This window comes from Streptopelia decaocto (assembly GCF_964273445.1).
Source record: "Streptopelia decaocto genome assembly, chromosome: 2".
NCBI lineage: Eukaryota > Metazoa > Chordata > Aves > Columbiformes > Columbidae > Streptopelia > Streptopelia decaocto.
The window spans coordinates 14,724,578-14,744,461 of NC_138655.1; the positions used below are offsets into that span (position 1 = coordinate 14,724,578).

At 36.4% G+C, this 19,884-nt stretch overlaps 1 protein-coding gene across 1 annotated transcript in view; it reads left to right on the forward strand.

The window, feature by feature from the left end:
• Positions 1 to 19,884, forward strand: part of TAF2 (TATA-box binding protein associated factor 2) — a 61,311-nt gene that overhangs the window by 21,090 nt on the left and 20,337 nt on the right. The window contains 10 exon segments of the mRNA XM_082046576.1: positions 1,240 to 1,375; positions 2,819 to 2,973; positions 5,168 to 5,282; positions 5,384 to 5,493; positions 6,253 to 6,318; positions 8,892 to 9,144; positions 11,653 to 11,793; positions 12,527 to 12,637; positions 14,100 to 14,293; positions 14,862 to 15,001. Of these exon segments, the coding sequence (XP_081902702.1) occupies positions 1,240 to 1,375; positions 2,819 to 2,973; positions 5,168 to 5,282; positions 5,384 to 5,493; positions 6,253 to 6,318; positions 8,892 to 9,144; positions 11,653 to 11,793; positions 12,527 to 12,637; positions 14,100 to 14,293; positions 14,862 to 15,001 (1,421 nt within the window).

Sequence of the window (19,884 nt, forward strand, 5' to 3'; positions counted from 1 at the left end):
CGATTAGTGATTCTCCAACAACTGGCATAAAAGAAATCTGGATTCCCACTTCTTAAGTTGGCCAGACAGGGTGTGGGTCCTGTTTCTTCAGCTGTTTGTTATTCATTCATGGAAAACTGAAGTGTCCTGTGAAAAGAACTGAAAGAAAAAGCATAGCACAAGAAAATACAGTTGCCACAGACTGTCAGAGTTCTAATTATCTCCACTCCTCAAATAATTGAAAGGAGGCAAAAAGGTCTTATTTTTCTTGAGAATTACAGTATTACAGCTACTTTCCTACTTTAAAACTGGGTTATAAGTCAGAATGTTTGTGCTCTGAAGTATTCTGAAACTTGGTGGAGAAAATTAATTTTAAAGCTCATCAAAATTAAGTCTTTTGGTGTTTTATTGCTGTACAGCCACTATGGCTATCCAGAAATCAGTACTGTTTGTAAAAGTTTCAGGGTTTCACTATTTGTTTGTCTTCTGATATGGGATGAACTCAAACCATTTAAAATATTTTGATTACAGACATAAAGGATATGTGTGAAAGAGCACCACAGAGAAATTATGGAAACAGTGTGGCAGCTGTAACACAATGCTCTGCCTGGTCTTCCTTGGCATGTTATCAGATTTAGAGGATGTCAGTTTGCCAAAGTATTGAAAGCATAAAGTTGCTAACTAAAATAAACCCCAAGCAATTCCTTTGGCTTATCATATGAAAGTCTGATGTGAATTTTAAAACTCTTATTTTTCTTTAATCGCAACAATTATTGATTTAAATATAAACTATTCACTATGTACTGTCACTTTTAAATTAAAGTGGAGCAGGGGGAATGTCATTACATGAGTAATTTTCAGACTCAAGCCACAGATTCCTGTCTCTGTGCTGCTGCTACCGCTGTCTTCACAGTAACACACAGCACGTATTACCTGCCATTATCTGCTGTATAGTACTTGCTGTATGCCTCGTACATACATCCACATCGCACAGGGGAGTGGTCATTTTAAGCATGTCATAATTTGTAACTGTAAAGCAGTAGAAGAGATCCTAAGTTCTTGGTGCGGCTGTAGTCTTGGTTGCTAAGATATACAGGGTGTTACAAAACGATGGACCCAATTCCAAAGTAATTTCAGTTTGAAATTGGGTCCATCTTTTTGAAACACCCTGTATTTTAAGTTTCATTCCATAAAATGCAAAATAGCAAGCTGGGGTTTTAAAAAATATTTTTAATTATTATTTTTTAAAATATTTTTCAGCCCTGCATCACATTTACATTTCTCTATCAAACACCCTCATACACTGTCCTGGGAATATTACACTATGTTCCAGTGTAAAGCACATCTTGTTATGAGACTGATTGAGAACAGGATTAGCATGGAGTTCATGTTACAGGTAGGTATTTAAATGATTACGTGGAATATACACAACATTTTGTCTTCAGTTGCATCTCCATTCATTTAATGGAGTTTAAGAAAGAACAGAACAGGTCATCCATTTATATTTTCAGTTTTAGCAGGACAGAACAAACAGAAAATGGAGGTAGCTTGTGCCAGGATAAGGTTAGTTATTCTTATAATATATTCATGGAATATATTATAACTTCTAATACTTTTTACATATTACATTTTCTCTTTAATGTTAAGGTACGTCATTGCTTCTGGTTATCGTGGGTTAACACTGAGGACCTGTTTTACTGGCCATAACTGGTGTTGCTGTGAGCTACACTAATCAAATTATAAATAATGAAAGTAATGAGAATCCAGATTCTACTTCCTCCACTGTATAGAATTTTCAGTGCTAGAGGAAGCACAGATATTTGTATTAGAAGCAGCAGTCAAATAGAAGATTGTAATTTTATTCTGAAGTGTTAAACTTCTGCAAAGTAATAGATTTTTTTCTTCACTAATAGGGTTTGTGAGATGCCTTAAGAAGGTCGTGTGCTATAAACAAACACCCAGTTAGAAACTTTGTGATACCTTTTCCTATCAGCTTCAGGTTTGGGGGGGTTGTTTGCTTTGATTTGTTTTTAAGGAAAACATGTATGTGTCTTTGCTAGAGCTATTCTAAGCAGTCATCAGGTTGAAAATACAGCAGATGCACCTTTTTAAAGCTTTCCTTACTTAAATTTAAACTATTGCTTGCAATTTTTAAAAAGGAATAGCAAAGCAGAGAATCTGATTACTGTTATTTAAGAACAGATATAGTCAGTAATCTGTTTTACTGTAGATAATTTTGGAAAGCTCATGGTCCTAGTGGATTTTGCAGGTGTATATGTAACTTTGAGGAAGTCATTTCTGTGAAAAAGCTCAGGTGTAAAGAATTGTTTAAAAATGCAGCTCTTACGCTGCATTATGATCTGGTCACTGAAGGCCACATCTGCTTGCAGTGACTACTTCACAGATTCCATGGTTTTGAAGTACAGAAATGCTTAGAACTAGAAAATGGACACTGAAAAGTCTTTGTGTATTCCACGTTGAATTCAACTCTGTTTGTTAAAAAGCTGCATGATAAGTTGTATCTGTAGCAGTGATAAGCAAATAAGCCATTTTTAGTTTTATTTTGTTACCGTTAAATGTTTCTCATGTTAAGAAACTGGGGTTTCAGAGCTTTCTCAGCATCATGGATGGTTTGCCTTGAGTAAAAATTCATTTGTGTCTGCAAATCACAATTTCTGGTGTGGACAAGTAAATAATTTTCTGAAATGTCTTTCTTTTGAAAGACTTTTTTTTGAGAGTTTATTTGCCTTTAGTTGCAATTCTACTGCAACTAAACAGAAAAGCTGATTTTATATATTTTGAAGTATTTAGTGAAAATAATAACTTTTTATCATTTTAGGTTTTCAACAAGTTGTTGAGTCTGGCCAGCACTGCTTCATCTCAGAAGTTCCAGTCACACATGTGGAGTCAGATGTTGGTTTCCACATCTGGGTTTTTGAAATCTATCTCAAATGTCTCTGGCAAAGACATCCAACCTTTAATAAAGCAGTGGGTGTATCCTTTTTATTCTCGGTCTGGATTGTTAATATGGAGAAAGAGTTTGTTTTTTAATTGGCACCGTTAAAGGAATGTGAAGAAAGGTATGAAATATCTTTACTTAAAACACTTAAGTACGTTATCCTTTGAATTAGCCACAGGTTCACACTACTTTCATAGTCATTTAGCATATGCTGACTTTTTTGCATGTTCTTCACTAGAAGGGATTTCATGATTTTAAGTTTTATTTTGAAAGAAGCACAAGAACTCTGCTGGAATGTAAGGCCAAATTATACTAAAGGGATTCCAGAGGACACTGCCCATAGAAGTATGCTGAAGTCTGACATGGAAAATGCTATAGTCTGGTGCATTTTAAGATGTGATTTCTAGTAAATCACCATGAAATAAGTAACCTAAAGCGCAGATCGATAATTTAAAATACACTAACATTTAATAACTTAGTAGCTTGTGTTAATATTACAATTTCAGTTAAAGTAAACCTCTGTGTCTTGATTCTTCAAGTTTCAGTGATATTAGTCAAGAAACTGAGTTTCTTGTATTGATATGAGGGTAAATTTTAATTTGCTCCATTTAACAGGTTAAATTGGTAGTTTTAATTAACATGACTGCAGGCTAGAATCGTATGTGACTGCAGCAAAACTATACTGTTCTAACAGAAAGCAAAAGTAGGTATTTATATTTAGACATCATTTATTTGAGCTGACTTAATAGTAATTGAGTTCTTGCATCCCATTATCTAACTAAAACCAATGTATAATTAATATTTATAGAGTAATCTAAGTCTATCTGCATAAAAAGTATTCATAAAGTATAAATATACTTTATTCTAATTTCCACACTGAGCTGTGCCAAGCACTTGAGGAAAATAAGGCTTCTGTATGTACATATATTCACACTGCAGCTGTACCTACATGTCAGCATTACTGTGTGGGCTGGGTGAATCTCAACTATTGTCTGTTCGGTAAGCATGGAAGAATCATAACGCTGGGATTTGGAAACTTCATTTTCTCTGGACTTTGGCCCTAAGGCTGATCCTGTTTACTGGAACTTGGGTTTAATCCGATGGTTGCAACCTGCCTGCCGCACTTCAAACACTGTTGCACCTGTGACAGTAGATTTTCCACCTTGTCAGACCACAGCAAGTCTTAAGTATTGTTTGGGACAATTTCTGGTTACTGTTAACTAGCACTATCTTATGCTGTTAATGAGTGCTGCACTGATGCCGAGTTTAAACCTTGTGCTGAAGAAACCACTACAAATGCCCTAAGCTGTACCTGATGACAGTCACAGGCCTTTATGAAGGCAGCCACTGTGAACAGAACCAGTCTGAAGTATTTGGCCAAATGACTGTATTTGGGGAGAAAAGTTAATAATGTGTATACGATAAGAAGCCTCTTTGAATCTGGACGCTCCTCCCTTAAATATCAGGACATGAAAGAGCAGGTTTTCCTTCTGTGCTTTTGTGCCATATTGTCAGAAAGTTGTTGGGACCATGCACTAGACTAAAATACATCATTCTAGTCTTTGAGTTTTACTATAAATAAAGTGTAGTAATGGCTGTCACACAAATAATGAATGATGAAGTTATTCACGGGAACAGTTGACTTGAAATCGTTGCCTGGAATAAAAATGTGGAGTTAAATAATTATTTTTCATCAGTCCTATTGTATTCTGTGATGTGTATGTGAACTCATATATAGACATACATACACGCACAATGACCCAATTTGAAAAACTGCAATAAAATAATTGAATTAAATGTAGCGTGGGTAGAAAACAGAAGCTGATATCTACATTTTCCCTGCAGTTTTATTTAACTGAAAGATGTAGTAAAACAAATCATATTGAAATAGCTGAAGTCTTACTCAACTACTTTCTCTGAGAACATGCCAAGGACATTGGTTGTGGTGGAGTCCAATATAGTTTTTCATACTTACTTTTTTCTTTCCAGTTAGTTTTCCATTGTAGTTCAGTTTTTCTCCATAAAATACATGACTGTAGACTAAAGAACTGTTTAAAGAAAAATAAAAATCTTAAAGTTCATGAACAAACGTGTTTTAATTTCCTGATTTTCTTTGGATCAGAAATTCTAGGAATAAACATAAAGCAAGTGTAAAGAATTAAAACATTGAGAAATATATTTGTTTATACCTACTGCATTGTGCACTAGAATTCCTATACTGCTTGTTAGGGATCAGAGTGGCGTGGTAAAATTTTATGGTAGCTTTGCATTTAATAGAAAACGGAATGTATTGGAATTGGAAATAAAACAAGACTACACGTCTCCTGGGACTCAGAAATACGTGGTAAGGTCAATTTTCCATATTTTACCCATATGTACAAGTATGATGTATGTATGATGTAAGCATAATTTTAATGTTAACAACAAAATCTTGTGAACTTGAAGGGTCCTCTTAAAGTGACAGTGCAAGAACTTGATGGATCATTCAACCATACATTGCAGATTGAAGAGAACAGTCTTAAACATGATATACCTTGCCATTCTAAAAGCAGAAGGTAAGAACTGAAATACAAACTGCAGGTATTTTTACTGCGGATATATTAAAACATATAGTGCATTTGACAATAAATATATGCTTTTTAAATTTTTGTGTTTATCTTTTTGTAGTCTTACTGAATAAGATTTACCTGTGATGTAAGGGGAGAAAGTAGAATCTACTACTGTTTATGGACAGCAAGAAATCTTACATTTTATATGCAGTTTTTTATTATAAGTAATTTGATAGAAGTTTTAAAAAGAACTTATTTACATAGAACAAGTTGAATGACTGCTATGATTAATCAAATTATGCAAAATGCCTTTGAATGGGAAAGACAAATTAGAGGGAAGACAAATGAAGGCCAGAGGAGTGTACCCCAAGTGAAGATACATGAATGAAACACTTGAATAATTTTATTTTGAGAGTGCCCATGAGCCCATGAGCAAGAACAGTAACATACTTCCCAAATAGATTCAGTTGCCTAATGCATTTAAAAACTAGTTTGACCTCTGGTTCTCAAAACTGTATGCTTATGTGCAGTTGTAAAAATGATGGGAGTCAAGTTTAAACCCATGCAAAGTATTGGTGATTATTATTTGAACAAAACTGATGCACAGCTCAACTTTGTGAATATTTTTTGCTGGAGAGAGCATTATTTTTCAGTGTGGTGAAATACAGAGAGAGTACTTTTGCAGGCCTTAGCTGCGTTTATACACGTATCTTTGCTAGTATGGTAATGAATACCTATTTTGTTCTATTTTCTATTTTTTAATAGAAATAAGAAGAAAAAGATTCCACTGATGAATGGAGAAGAGGTGGACATGGACCTTTCTGCCATGGAGTAAGTTAGCTTGTTGGAGTTTCTCAGTCTGAGACTGAGCCATGTTTCCTCGTCTAAAGCATGCTGTTCTGGAGGATTTGATAGTCATGTTGTACTACATACATAGTACTAGTTATGTACTAGCAAATTACAATATTATACCACATTTCTTTGCCTTCCTTGAGACTTTTCTTCTGTAGCTGAGAAAATGCTTGTCAAGTTTAAAATGCATGGGTTACCTACAATAATAAGTTTTTGGGTTTTTTTTAATCTTAGACTTGATAAAGTGATAAAATAAATGACTTGTTTCTTTCTTACACATTTCTAATGATATCTTTCAGCTGACTTTATTGATAAAATATAAAGAAGAATTTTGTTGAAACACAATAAGAGCAATTTTTATTGGACCTCCATGAAGACCATTTAACTGACACTAAGACAGACGAGTTCCTGAAATCTGTGGTTAATTACAAAATAAACCTTTTAGATTGAAAATAAGTGATGAAATGCCTAGTAATAAATTCATACTGGCATTAATTTCAGTTCCAACTGTTTAGCTCTTTGGAAGAAAATCCTTGCTCAATGTAAATATCCTGTATCAAAAATAGTGTGGTCAGCAGGACAAGGGAAGTGATCCTTCCCCTGTACTCTGCATTGGTGAGGCCACACCTGGAGTATTGTGTTCAGTTCTGGGCCCCTCAGTTCAGGAAAGACACTGAAGTGCTGGAGCGAGTCCAGAGAAGAGCAACAAGACTGGTGAAGGGACTTGAGCATAAGACCTATGGGGAGAGGCTGAGGGAGCTGGGGTTGTTTAGTCTAGAGAAGAGGAGGCTTAGAGGTGACCTCATCACTCTCTAGAACTACCTGAAGGGAAGTTATAGCCAGGCGGGGATTGGTCTCTTCTCCCAGGCAGTCAGCAATAGGACAAGGGGGCATGGGCTTCAACTCTGCCAGGGGAAATTTAGGCTGGATATTAGAAAGAAATTCTTTACAGAGAGAGTGGTCAGGCATTGGAATGGCTGCCCAGGGAGGTGGTGGACTCGCCGTCCCTGGAGGTTTTTAAAGTGAGATTGGACATGGCACTTAGTGCCATGATCTAGTAAATGGACTGGAGTTGGACCAAGGGTTGGACTCGATGATCTCTGAGGTCTTTTCCAACCCAGTCGATTCTGTGATTCTGTGAAATACCCACTTCACTGTCCTTGAGTTGTAGCCAGCGGTGCTCTCAGAAGTACTGAAGGTGTTGGTACCTTGTTTACTGGCTGAGGGAAGTAAATAATCTGCTCTTGTAAACTAATGGTGTCTGTTTGAAGAAGGATAGATTGCTTGTCACCTTAAAAGTGTTGGGGATGCTTGTAAATTTAACCTCATCTGAAATACGATGAGAAATAATTTTATGAGAGACATTTTCATTGAGCAAATTATTATATTTTCTATATGATAGTTAACATATGAATAAATAATATTTTAATTGTATTTAAGAGTAATTAACACAAATATTTGTGAGTAGTTCTGATCAGTTATGTTCAGGCAGCTTTTTCTTTACACTGAGCTGAGACCTTAATGCTCTTTTTAGAACTACCTTTGAACTAGTATACAACTTTATGCAAGTCACTTATGTTTTGTTTATCTGCTGACCTTCTAATCTGCAAAGCTGTTATTCTTTTGTCCTGTTTGGAGTCCTCTGCTCCAAGCATATATAATAATGTCCGTTCTTTTCTATTCTTCTAAATCCTGTGTATGCATGCTTCTTCTCTGGCTTCTATCTTGGCAATAATTCTAAAATGTATACAGAACTACACATATTTATAATGTTGCTTGTTCTGTCGTTCCAAACTCTCTCCTAATTCCATATCTGTATTTTGCTGTTATTAATTTTATGTGGAAAATTTAGTAAGAGACTTCATTATATAGTTTGTGCTTGCTGTTCCCATCAATTACTTCTGCAGTCACGGTGTGATGTGAATACTAAAGTATTTCTTTGGGTGGAATACAACTGAGTAATTTTATCTGTAGGACTAACACTTTAATCTTGTCTGTTGATACCTTCACTTTTATCATTGTTTGGTTTAGCAGTTGTGTGTTTGCATGGTTACCCTTGCCAGCTTTCAACATCACAGCATATGTGTGTTTGTAAAGCACTTTCACATCTATTGATAAAAAATAGTATATAAAATAATGGATGTCAACCACCAGATTTTATTTGTTGGGGGTTTTTTTGCTAGTCCTAAATTGCAGAATGTGATAAAGTGCCACTCACTTGTGAAAAGTTATAGTGTCTGAGGAAGCAGAATTATTGAGTTTATACAGTAGTTTACCATGAACTAAGATCTCTAGGTTAAAAATACTAAAACATGGTATTCACTTTGATGTGTTAGAAGTTTGGACAGGTTGCCCTGGGAGGCTGTGGAATTGCCATCCTAAAGCCGGAGACTGGACCAGGTGACTTTCAAAAGTCCCCTCTTAGTTTGATTCTTTTATGGTTCTTTGAATCTAAATACTTTAAAAATAACTTGTAACAAGTTAGAGCATCTTTTTAATTTCTATAGTCTTGAAATGTTGTAAGCTATTAATGTTTTTCGTGTCTTTCTTAGTGCTGATTCCCCTTTGCTCTGGATAAGAATAGACCCCGATATGTCAGTACTGAGGAAAGTAGAATTTGAACAATCTGATTTCATGTGGCAGTACCAGCTTCGATATGAGAGAGATGTGGTTGCACAAGAAGAAGCCATTCTGGCGCTGGAAAAGTTCCCTACTCCAGCATCACGGCTTGCGCTGACCGATATACTGGAACAGGAGCAATGTTTCTACCGAGTGCGGATGCTGGCCTGCTTCTGCCTGGCAAAGGTGAGCTTGCCTGGGTGGGAATAAGGGAAGAAATCCACTAGACATTGTAAATGTTTGAAAATGGGTCAAAACTCATCACAGTTCTTAGACTGGCTTGACATTTAGCTTCTTAAAAGTGTTTGCCAAGTATTTTTAACATGACTGATTTGAAAGGGAAGCTGTATTATTTTAGTCTGTAAATGGAGACTGCAGAAGGCTTTAATAATTGTCAAAATTGAGATGTCAGACATGGAAACCACAAGGGATTTTTCCAGATTTCATTAAGTGGCAGAAATAAAAGACTTTTGTTTAATTTATTTCAAAGCCAAAAATGTATTTTTTACTTTACTGGTAAGTTCCTTGGCCTCTCTGTTGTGCTGAAATTCATCTGTCTAATATGAATTCAGATCGCTGCTCTATATTGTTTCAGATTGAATAGGAGCACAAAATAAACATCATGTTTGTCTACAATCTAATATTAAAAAGTGAAATAATTCCCTTGAGAAGGAAACATTTTTTTTTCTTTAGATGAAAGATTAGCATTAAGAATGAAAATTAGAGAAGCCTATAAAACAACTGAGTGAAAACACAGAAGAATAAAAATTTCTGAAACAGCATGTTACTGATGTACTTTTATCGACAGAAAGTCATGCTTATTGACAATATGTAGAGTTCAGATTATTGGCACATAGCTCGCTTTCTGCTCTGTACCCGTTGAGCGTAATTCAGTACCTGTATAGAAATAAATCCCTTGGCCATATTTTGAAAATCAAAATCTAATAAATGCTTATTGTGAAGTATTTTAATGTTACGAAACACTGATGTGAAGCTGCCAATCTATGTGCTAGTGCTGGTACTGCCAGTATCTGACTTAAAATATGCGCATTTCAAATTCACTTGGAATATTAAAAAGTGTATGTTCCATAGGTAAATATTAAAAGAGCAGTTGTTAAAATGTTTAAATGCAATAGTTTTTTCTGTCTTTGCTTTGAATTCTTTTATTTTGAGTCACCATCCCTCGAGGTGTTTAAAAGACTTATAGATGAGGTTCTTAGGGACGTGGTTTAGTGCCAGGGTTGGGTTAACAGTTGGACTAAATAATCCTGAGGGTCTTTTCCAACAGAAATGATTCTATGATCTTAAGCCAGTTTTTTTATGCTATGATTGAAGGACGCAGAAATAGAGTGTACATGCTGTCTTTTTAAGTAGAAATAATGCAAGACAGGCTACTTGCGCTGTGGTGTGGGGAATGTGCGTATACATTTAATTCAGAGTGTACAGTGTGTCAGGAGAATAAATACAAAGCTTGGCTTCTATGAGTATTTAAAGAGACATTCAAATGAGCCAGAACAAATTATAAGACCCAAAAATACTGAAAAGATGTTGATTGACCTGCTGTTGATTTAATTTGAAGGTACTGTTGTTCAACTACAGATATAATGAAATGAAATGCTTAAAATAAGCAGAAGTTTAAAAATATTAACAAATTTACACTCCAGTTTTAATGGAATAGTGAATATCTTTTAAATCTAGTAACCTTTGATAATAATTTTGGGGGTTGGGTTTTGTTTTACACTGCTACATAAATTTCACATTTGCAGTTTCAAGTTCATCATCATGGTTTCTAAGCAGTCTTTGGAATTAAGAAGCCTCTTCTGCAGGAAGAGTCTTTTCATACCTTACAGATGGAGCTAGATCTGCATCTTGAGTTCGAAGACCTCAGTTATTGCAAATGAAACATCTAGTCTGACCACAGTATTTTCTCTCTCTAACTTTCCTTTGAAGCCTTAGTAGGAAAATGTTTTTTCAGTAATAAAGCACCCATCATCTGTAAGAGCAATGGTGAAATGGATTATTACCCATCTTCAGATAGCCTCTTGCTTTTCTTTCTCTTATTGCATATATAATGCCCTTTGAAACAAACTGAATAATTTAGAAGGAAATCATCAAGTTAATTTTATTCTCTATGAAACCAGATTTTTCCTTAGTTTGTGGTGGGTGTGTAGCAATGGAAACTCCTGCTACATTGTAGGATGCATTGGCCCCATTTGTTTGCATGTGCTTTAGGGGTGGTCTTTTAGTCTTAAGGTGGCTGGGACAGACCTAAAGTCTAGGCTGAGGTTGCTGGCAGGGTAAATTTGGGAAGTTGGTATTGCAAAAGCCTCTTCCATCACTGGCTTCTGTAGTCAGAAGACTTGGCTTAGTAAACACAGAATTTTCATCTAAAATATGAAATTGAAAATAATTAAGAACAGCAGTTTGTCATGGAAAGATAATTACTTGCAGACATCTTCCAAGTGGAACAATTTGCATTAAAATTACCTTTAATGTAGAGAAGATATACTGGGGATGGCGGTGAAAACTTAGCTAATGTAAGATAATACATTGATGAAAATATGTATCTATCTGAAGGAAGTGTGTTCTTGGCTATTATCCTTTTAGATTGTGGGAAATGTGTATTTTTCTACAGCCAAACTAAAGTTGCAGTGGTGATGTTAATACAATTTCCTTTTTCCTCTAATTATACAGATTGCAAATTCTATGGTAAGTACGTGGACAGGACCACCAGCCATGAAATCGCTCTTTACCCGAATGTTTTGTTGTAAGACTTGTCCAAACATTGTGAAGACCAACAACTTCATGAACTTTCAAAGCTACTTTCTGCAAAAGGTAATTTTTTTTTTCTCTGAAAGTTTTGAAATAAATGTCAAAATACAAAAATTTTCCTATAGTTGACAGCTACAGGAACGTGGATAACACAGTCCTGCTTTACCCCTTCAAAAAAAAAAAAAATAACTAGTTCTTTCTTATATGGCATCTGTTTGTTCCATCTTGGTAAAAAATCAATTAACAAAATTTTAGTAATTCTTTTCTGAGTATCTGAAGTTAGCAGCTTCTTCAGAAGAATGAAGTACATGTGATAATTATTTGTAAATATTTGTGAGCTCGTTCTTAAATAGAATTTGCACAGTAACAAAACTACTCATCTTATCTTTAGGTGAATTCAGCAACTGTCTTCATTAATGACAATGATATCATACTGCAAATAAAATCTCATAAATCTTATCTTAAATTGGTGGGCTTTTTAGTTCAAGGCACTGCATAAGCCTCTTTACTCCCTCCTTTTCAACATCATGAATTCCTGCAGCTTCTTTTGATGTTAATGAAGGGTTTTTTTTCACTGAGACTTATAGTTCTTAGTTGTACAGTGAGTAACAAAATGAATTACAATTATTGTCTTTTAAGATTCACTTTATAATTATTTGATGACTGAGTTCTTATTTCACAGGGATTTGCTATTGTAAATTTGTTAATTGCTTGTTTTCAGGATGTAGCTCTTTTGGGGATATAACTATCATTTCACTAATGTAAGGATCATATTAGTATTAATTTTTTTACACAGACTATGCCTGTTGCCATGGCCCTTCTGAGAGATGTTCACAACCTCTGTCCTAAGGAGGTTTTAATGTTTATTTTGGATTTGATCAAGTATAACGATAACAGGAAGAATAAGGTAAAGAATGTGCTTATTTTAATCTCTCAGTTTTTTGTTGAAAAAAGTCTTAGTTAATATACTGCAGGATGTTTTATGCCACTAATATAAATATCTAGCTAGCAGAGTTGATGAAAAGGTGATACACTAAACTAAACATTGAATGTTACAGAATGTTCTGTAGCTGACATTTCTGTGGCAGCATTTCTTGGATATTTCAAAGCTCTTTGTGCTTGTTGACTTACTAAGGACCTGCCTGTCTCCGTTTTCATTCAAGAGAGCCATGTGTTCTGAGAAAATGTGCGTCAGGCTGACATGTAGCATGTGAAGTTAAACACTGATTTGTTGGGCTTTTTTTTCACCATGAGAAGAGTATTTTGAAGAGCAAGGAAAGGAAATGATATTTTTTAATTGATATATAGGACTCATTCTGGGTTCTGAATGTCAGCTCTAGCTTACAGAACTGGATTGTCTTCATTTGGTTAAATAACAGCTGAAACCCAGGTTAATATTGTTCCACCACTAAAATGAAGCATCTGAGTTGGCAGTGTTGTCATCTGAAGTTCCTTCCCACACAGACCACATCTGAAGGCTGTTGAGATGACCTTTAAGATCGTGAGATGATAAAAATTCCATCTCCCTAGCTACAGAGCAAGGCTACAACTGCTAGAAGCCTAACATAACCTTCCCAATTGAGTACCCAGAGTTAAGTGCCACAAATCTGAAGCCTCTTAAGACTCTCTTTTTTCCATGTAGAAACACACACTGTAACAAGACACTGCAAGATTACTGGAATAAGAGGATGATAGAGGGTGGAGAGTTAGACATGTGGGTACAAGCCCTGACGCTGACAGAATCTGGTCAGTTGTGATAATATCCCCCCACCGCCGAAGGAGATACTTTGTGCTGCTTACTAAATTAACTCAACCAACAAATGCAACAGCCAGCACAATGGAAGGGGTGAAACTGTGAGCCCAGGTAAAAGAAGCAAATGAAGAAGTGAGATTTTCCTCACGGAGCAGCAGTAAGCTCATGAGTTCACTTCAGAAGCTTGTGAAGTTGCTATCTAGATAAACTGATTTTCTGAGGTGCTAAACACCTGTTAACCTTGGTACTGAATATAGAAACAGACAGGTAGTTTTAGATGCTCACATTTAGAAATAATTGCTTTTATTTTCCACATCTGGAAAATTTTTAACACCTGTTTTTTTTCTGTTTTTATAAAACAAAGAATTAGTGTTAATATGTTTGTATTACCATTAATATTTTCTTATTACAGAGTGAAGTTTAATAGTATGTCTGCTTGTTCAGTCACTCTCACATGCATTTTCAGTACAAATTTATTCCTGTTTTGCTTTCTCATGCTGTTTTTCACATGGTTTTTGTTTTAAGATCTTGTTCTCTAACTGTGTTTCAACATTTCCTAGCTTTTAAAGAATATACGTGTTATATTTGCTTGTGTTTAAGTGATGTTTTTATCTAGTTTTCAGACAACTACTATCGTGCTGAGCTGATTGATGCCCTAGCCAACTCTGTAACTCCTGCAGTCAGTGTGAACAATGAAGTTCGAACATTGGATAACTTAAATCCTGATGTTCGACTTATTCTTGAGGAAATTACCCGTTTCCTAAATATGGAGAAGCTTCTTCCCAGTTACAGGCATACCATTACAGTCAGGTGTGGTTTAATAATTGTACACATGAAGAGAACAGACAAATTATTGTTATTGGTTTGGTTTTTATGTGCACTTCTGTAGTTAGTATTTGAGATTTTGGCTTCTGTGTCTTAAATGTCAAATCCCTTCCAGTTTCCAAAAACTGATAGCGCAAGTTTGTACTGATTGCTTTCTTTTTCAACATTAATTTCTATCAATAATAGCAGACACAAGTTGATCATGCTTGTGCCTCTTTAGAAACATCATTTAAGAAAGTTTTGTAAAAGGCAGCCTTGTAACAATATCTGTAGAGTACACAACATAGTCTGAGCTGTGTTTTCCCTCTGAATTAGTATAGTTCTACTGAAACCAAACAATGGATTTGACACAGTGGGGAATTTTGTTTGTGTTTCTGCCTAATTCAGTTAATGAGAGCTACATGTTAATACTGTGAAAGTAATTGTAACAAGTTAATTTGGATAATATAATTCTAGAAAAATCACACTACTTGATCTCGAAGAAAGTAATTGTCTTGTTTCTGGCTGACGTCACATAAACCTAATGTGAATTTTCTCTTTCTATCACTTCTAGCTGTTTAAAAGCGATTCGAGTGCTTCAGAAGAATGGTCATGTCCCAAGTGATCCTGCTCTCTTCAAGTCATATGCAGAATATGGGCACTTCATAGATGTCCGGATAGCAGCATTGGAAGCTGTTGTTGATTACACAAAAGGTACTTTATACAAGTATTTTGACATTTTGTAGCACTTGTGATATAGTAGAAAAACTTAATAGTTAACCTCATTAATATAAGGTTGAAGTAGTGTTCACCAGAAAAGCTTGTGCAATGACAGGTGCATTGATAAGAAGCTGAGATTTCTGTTAGTGCTTTGTCCCAGAGAATGCAAGTTTTGTGAAGATATGATGAGTGTTGCTTCTCAGTGTCTTGCAAATGGAATCAGATACCTGAGTTTTGAAATAATGACGAGACAACACGATGAGTGGTGGTAAGGGATTTTGGTAATTTCTTTTTTAACAGTTCATTTTCAGTGATTTTGATTCAGTCATGTTCAGACATAATTGCTAGTCTAAATTCTTGGCTTTTCTTTATCTTCTTGCTGATCTCTTTATTTTGCTTTTTGCATGCCTGTTATGGTTATAAATTTTGGAAATGTGGGTTATTTTAATGATTATTGGCTGATTCTACTTTGCCACTCCTTGTACATAGCTTATGTTTGTGAGATATTTCCATTCTTTTAATATTGCCTTTATTGTAGTTGACTGTTGAAGATCCTTTAAAACAATGCTGGGTAGCTTTTTTAAATATCATTTGAAGTTGAAATTCAATCCTGACAGATTTTCTAGAGGCCGTTAGAAATTATAGCTTTGCATGAAGTGAATTTAGTACTACATTAGCGTGTTTATTTGGGTTAGTCTTCCTTGGTTCAGCAGTCCTGTGACAGTTCTGGTGTTTGAAGGTTTATCCCTATCAAGGTGGCCAAATCCTTCAGTTCCTTGTCTGTGAACAGATAGGTGATTCTGGGCTTCTGATTATTTTCATTTTCAGGGTAATGGAGAGTTTGTTTTCTTTTTTTCTTTTTGCATGAATTATTGTTTTATCTTTTTTTTTTTTTTTTTTTTTTTTTTGATAACGGCTTTATTACTTCAATCTTACTGCTGTCATTTGGTCCAAAGGCTTCTCCAACTAGATAGGCAATGGGAGGTTTTAAGGCAATTGGATTGTTTGAGTGAATTCATCTGGCAGGATTCACACATACGCTTACAGACTGAAGCCAGCCTGTCATGCAGAAAAACTAGTAACTTCAAGGGAGGGTGGGTGCTGGGCGGAACCCTCGGGCTCAGACCTCAGTCTTGTGAGTCATCAGACATTCCGGATCCTTAACCCACTGCACACGTACGATTTGGTGACCCTGTGAGTGATACCCAGCTAGAATTCAGAACTCTCCTGGTGCTGTGCGTCTCTTTCTCTGTTAGGTTACTTTACTTTGTTCCTCCCTTCATAGAGTGTTAGTGGAAAGATTTGCTGGAGAATGGAAAGCTTACTCATCATCCTGCTTCCTTTAGAACAATCTCCTCACTAATTCATCCCACCCTTTGGAAATACAAACTGATAGAAATAACGTTTTCTCATTAAATTCTCAGCCTTTTATGGATGGTGTTCCTACTTAATAACTGACTTGGATAAGAAACTGTTTGTACTGCAAAGTAATATAGTACATGTTCAAAACAGCGATCAGATAGGTTGCCACGTAAGCAAGGTAGGGTAAGTTGCTCAGAGTACTCTACAGGAAGGTAAAATTTGAATGGTAAAAGGCCATAGAAAGATTACTTGAAGAATTCAGTGATTGAGCTGAATGTAATTTTTGACTGAGCTCACAGTGAGATCTGGAAATGATGGATTAGAGTGTAACTGTGCCTAACTGCCTTGCCCCTTGCAAGTGGCTTTTTCTCTGATGCAGAGGTAGCAGATGCAAGTATCTATCTGCTATGAAGTCACTATAATTCACAACACAGCCTACTGTCTGACTGGTCATCAGCATTTCTCAAATACAGCCTTCCAGCACTGACCACATTAACTTCTGCTCCTGCTCTAAGACTGGTAAGTTTTTGGTGGAGGGGTAATTCCAGAAGCTCAGTGTGCTGACTGACTTCTGCCGCTGCCCATAGAGAAGTCTGCAGCGCTTGTCTCACAGAGCCCTAAACCTGGCTTTGGAAGGAGAAAAGATTGGTCACTATTGCCAAGAGGTCTGATTCTCATTCCTGGTTACCTGATTTCCAGCTCATACTGGATGTAAACCAGCAGCTATCAAATGCCTGTAGCTTGTGCCAAAGCTGTTTTTTTAACAGTTCTTGTAAAGGAAGCTGACAGATTTTGTAATTTCCCTAAAAAGGAAAGTCTGTATTTTCTGGAGCAGTGTGGAACTCCCATGTTTTTCTATCAACTCTCAGGTTAAGAATAGCACTGCCTGATTTTAAGTTACTTTAAAAGAAATAATTTCTCTGTGGTACTGAATAAGTTGTTTTCTTTGCTGTTAATAGTAAGGCCTTTCTTGAGACACGGTAACTCTCTAAAATGCTTGAGGCAGCATATAAGGACTTGGACAGTTGATCTAAACTGGCTTGAAGTAAGCACAGTTTATTAGCTTTTTAAAGTTAGCTTCTGATAGTTATGTCACTATTAGTAGTTATATGTATACAATAAAGCAGTTGCGTATTTGTAAGAGAGAACAACAAACCATTCTAAATAAATACTCATGATTATCTAATCTCACAATGTTATAGTTTAGTGTCTCAGAGATGCTCTGCTGTAATTGGGAAGTGGTATACCATGTCTTGTAATTTGAAAAAAATTCAAGAGGACTTTTGCTTCAGAAAGCAATCACTTGTTTTTATATCTACCAGAAATATGAAAATCTACACATCTTTCTTTTCCTGCAGTCTTCTCCTAGACAAACTGGCAACATACAGACAGGATGGGTGGTCTAGGAGATGGGTAGGAAATTGGGTCATGGGCAGCACTCAGAGGGTGGCAACCAATGGTTTTTATTCAGGCTGGCAGCCTGGCACAAGTGGGATTCTTCAGGGAACATCTTCATACATGACATGGATGACAGCATTGAAAGCAGCCTCACCAAATTTGCTGATGACACTAAAACAGATGGTGAAGTGGCTCTCCCTTCTGATGTGTCCATCTTACAGAGACCTGCACAGGCTGGAAGAGTGTGCAGGCAAGAACTGTGTGAAGTTTAATGAGGACAAGTGGAAGGTCCTGCATCTGGGAAGGGATAACCACAGAGCCCAGTACAGACTGGATCTGTGTGGCTAGGGAACAACGTCGCTGAAAGGCACCTGGGAGTCCTGGTGGACAACAAGCTGACCATGAGTCAGTAGTGCACGCTGCAGGAATGGAGGCAAATAGGATCCTGGGCTGCATCTGCAGGGACATGACTACCAGAGAGGGCGACACAATCATACCACTCTACTCAACGCTTGTCAGGTTGTACCTGAAGTACTGTGTCCAGTTCTGGCCCCCACAATCCAAGAAAGACATGGACAGACTGGAGAGGGTCCAAAGGAGGGCACAAAGATGATCAGAGAGCTGGAGAACCTGCCCAGTGAGGGAAGACTGAAGGAGTTAGATCTTTTCTCCCTGGAGAAGAAAAGGCTTGTGGGGACCTCATTGCAATATTCCCATACTTAAAGGGAAGCTACAAAGAGGATGGGGAGGGTCTCTCTACACAAGTAGGCACATAGGGAGGATACACGGCAACAGGTACAGTTTGCACCAGGAGAAGTTTCATCTTGATATAAGAAATAAATTCTTTACAGTGAGAACAATCATTCACTGGAACAACTGCCCATGGATGTGGTGGAGTATCCATCACTGGAGATTTTCAAGATGCAATTGGACAGCTACCTAATCTCATCTGGGCTCCCTTTCTCATGAAAGGTTGGACCAGATGATCTTTTGAGGTCCCTTCTGAACTGGTCTGGTTTATGATTCTATGATTCTTCTGGCTTTGTTCTGCACAAGGTTGGGTTTAGTTTGTCATTACTCCCCAAAATGCTTCATAGTTCCTGTATAAATTTGAAGAGCAGGTTAAATGCATAAATACCAAAGCTTCAGAAGTCTAGCAGGCCTAGTTTACACTACAAGGCAAATAGCAGGGAAGACTGACTTTATGTAAAGCACAAATAAGTTTAAGAAGAAAAATGGATTTTTTTTAATTACGAAAGTCTAATGTTTCTTGGTTCTGTTATGCGGTACTGTCAGCCTAAACGATTCATCTCCTAGATTTCTAATTTTCTAATCGAAAACCATTTTTAAATCCGTTTTGTTAGCAGCTGAAATAATTGCAACTTGCTTATGATTGTGACTCTGTGTGTTTGCCATGTTTTGAGTTTTTTTGCTGCATGGTTATACAATATTCTTTTTCTTCCATGCAAAACAAGGTTTGTATTTAGTATTCTAACTGCTTTCTGTCCCAAGCAAGGTAGCTGCCAGGAAAAGCAGTTGTGCATGGTGTTGAGCACAGGCAGTCACTAATCCCTTAGAAGTACATTTTAGGCACAGCTTTTCAAAGATATCTCAAGTTTTTAAGGCAAATCTGAAATTGCAGTTTTGGTCTGTATGGATAGAAATTTGCTCTGACACCATCCAGAACTGTGTAGCTGTGCTCTAAATGGTGCAGCCCAGTTCAGTGCCTCACCAGTGTAACCATTTCTGGTTTGGTTGGATTGTAGTAAGAGAACTGACTTGCAAGTAGCCTGCAGAAGACTATCTACCCATCTTCCAAACATTACTATAATTTAGTTTTAATTGCTTGGCTGCTTCCTCCCAGCCCAGGAAGAGATCTTATGTTCTAGTTGTCCAAAGCATTTAAAGAACTTTTATTAGAAATGAAGTGCTCATTCTCATAGTATAATTGAAATAATCACCTTCTCCTTTAAAAGCAACTTACCCTAGTGAATAACAAGGAAATAATTGGTATTAGAATTGACTGGGCTTGAGAAGCTGTATTTAAAAATTGTTGGCTGAAAACTGACTGAGATCAGAAAGAAAGTTGAACTGAGGTATTGAGAACTGAAAATACA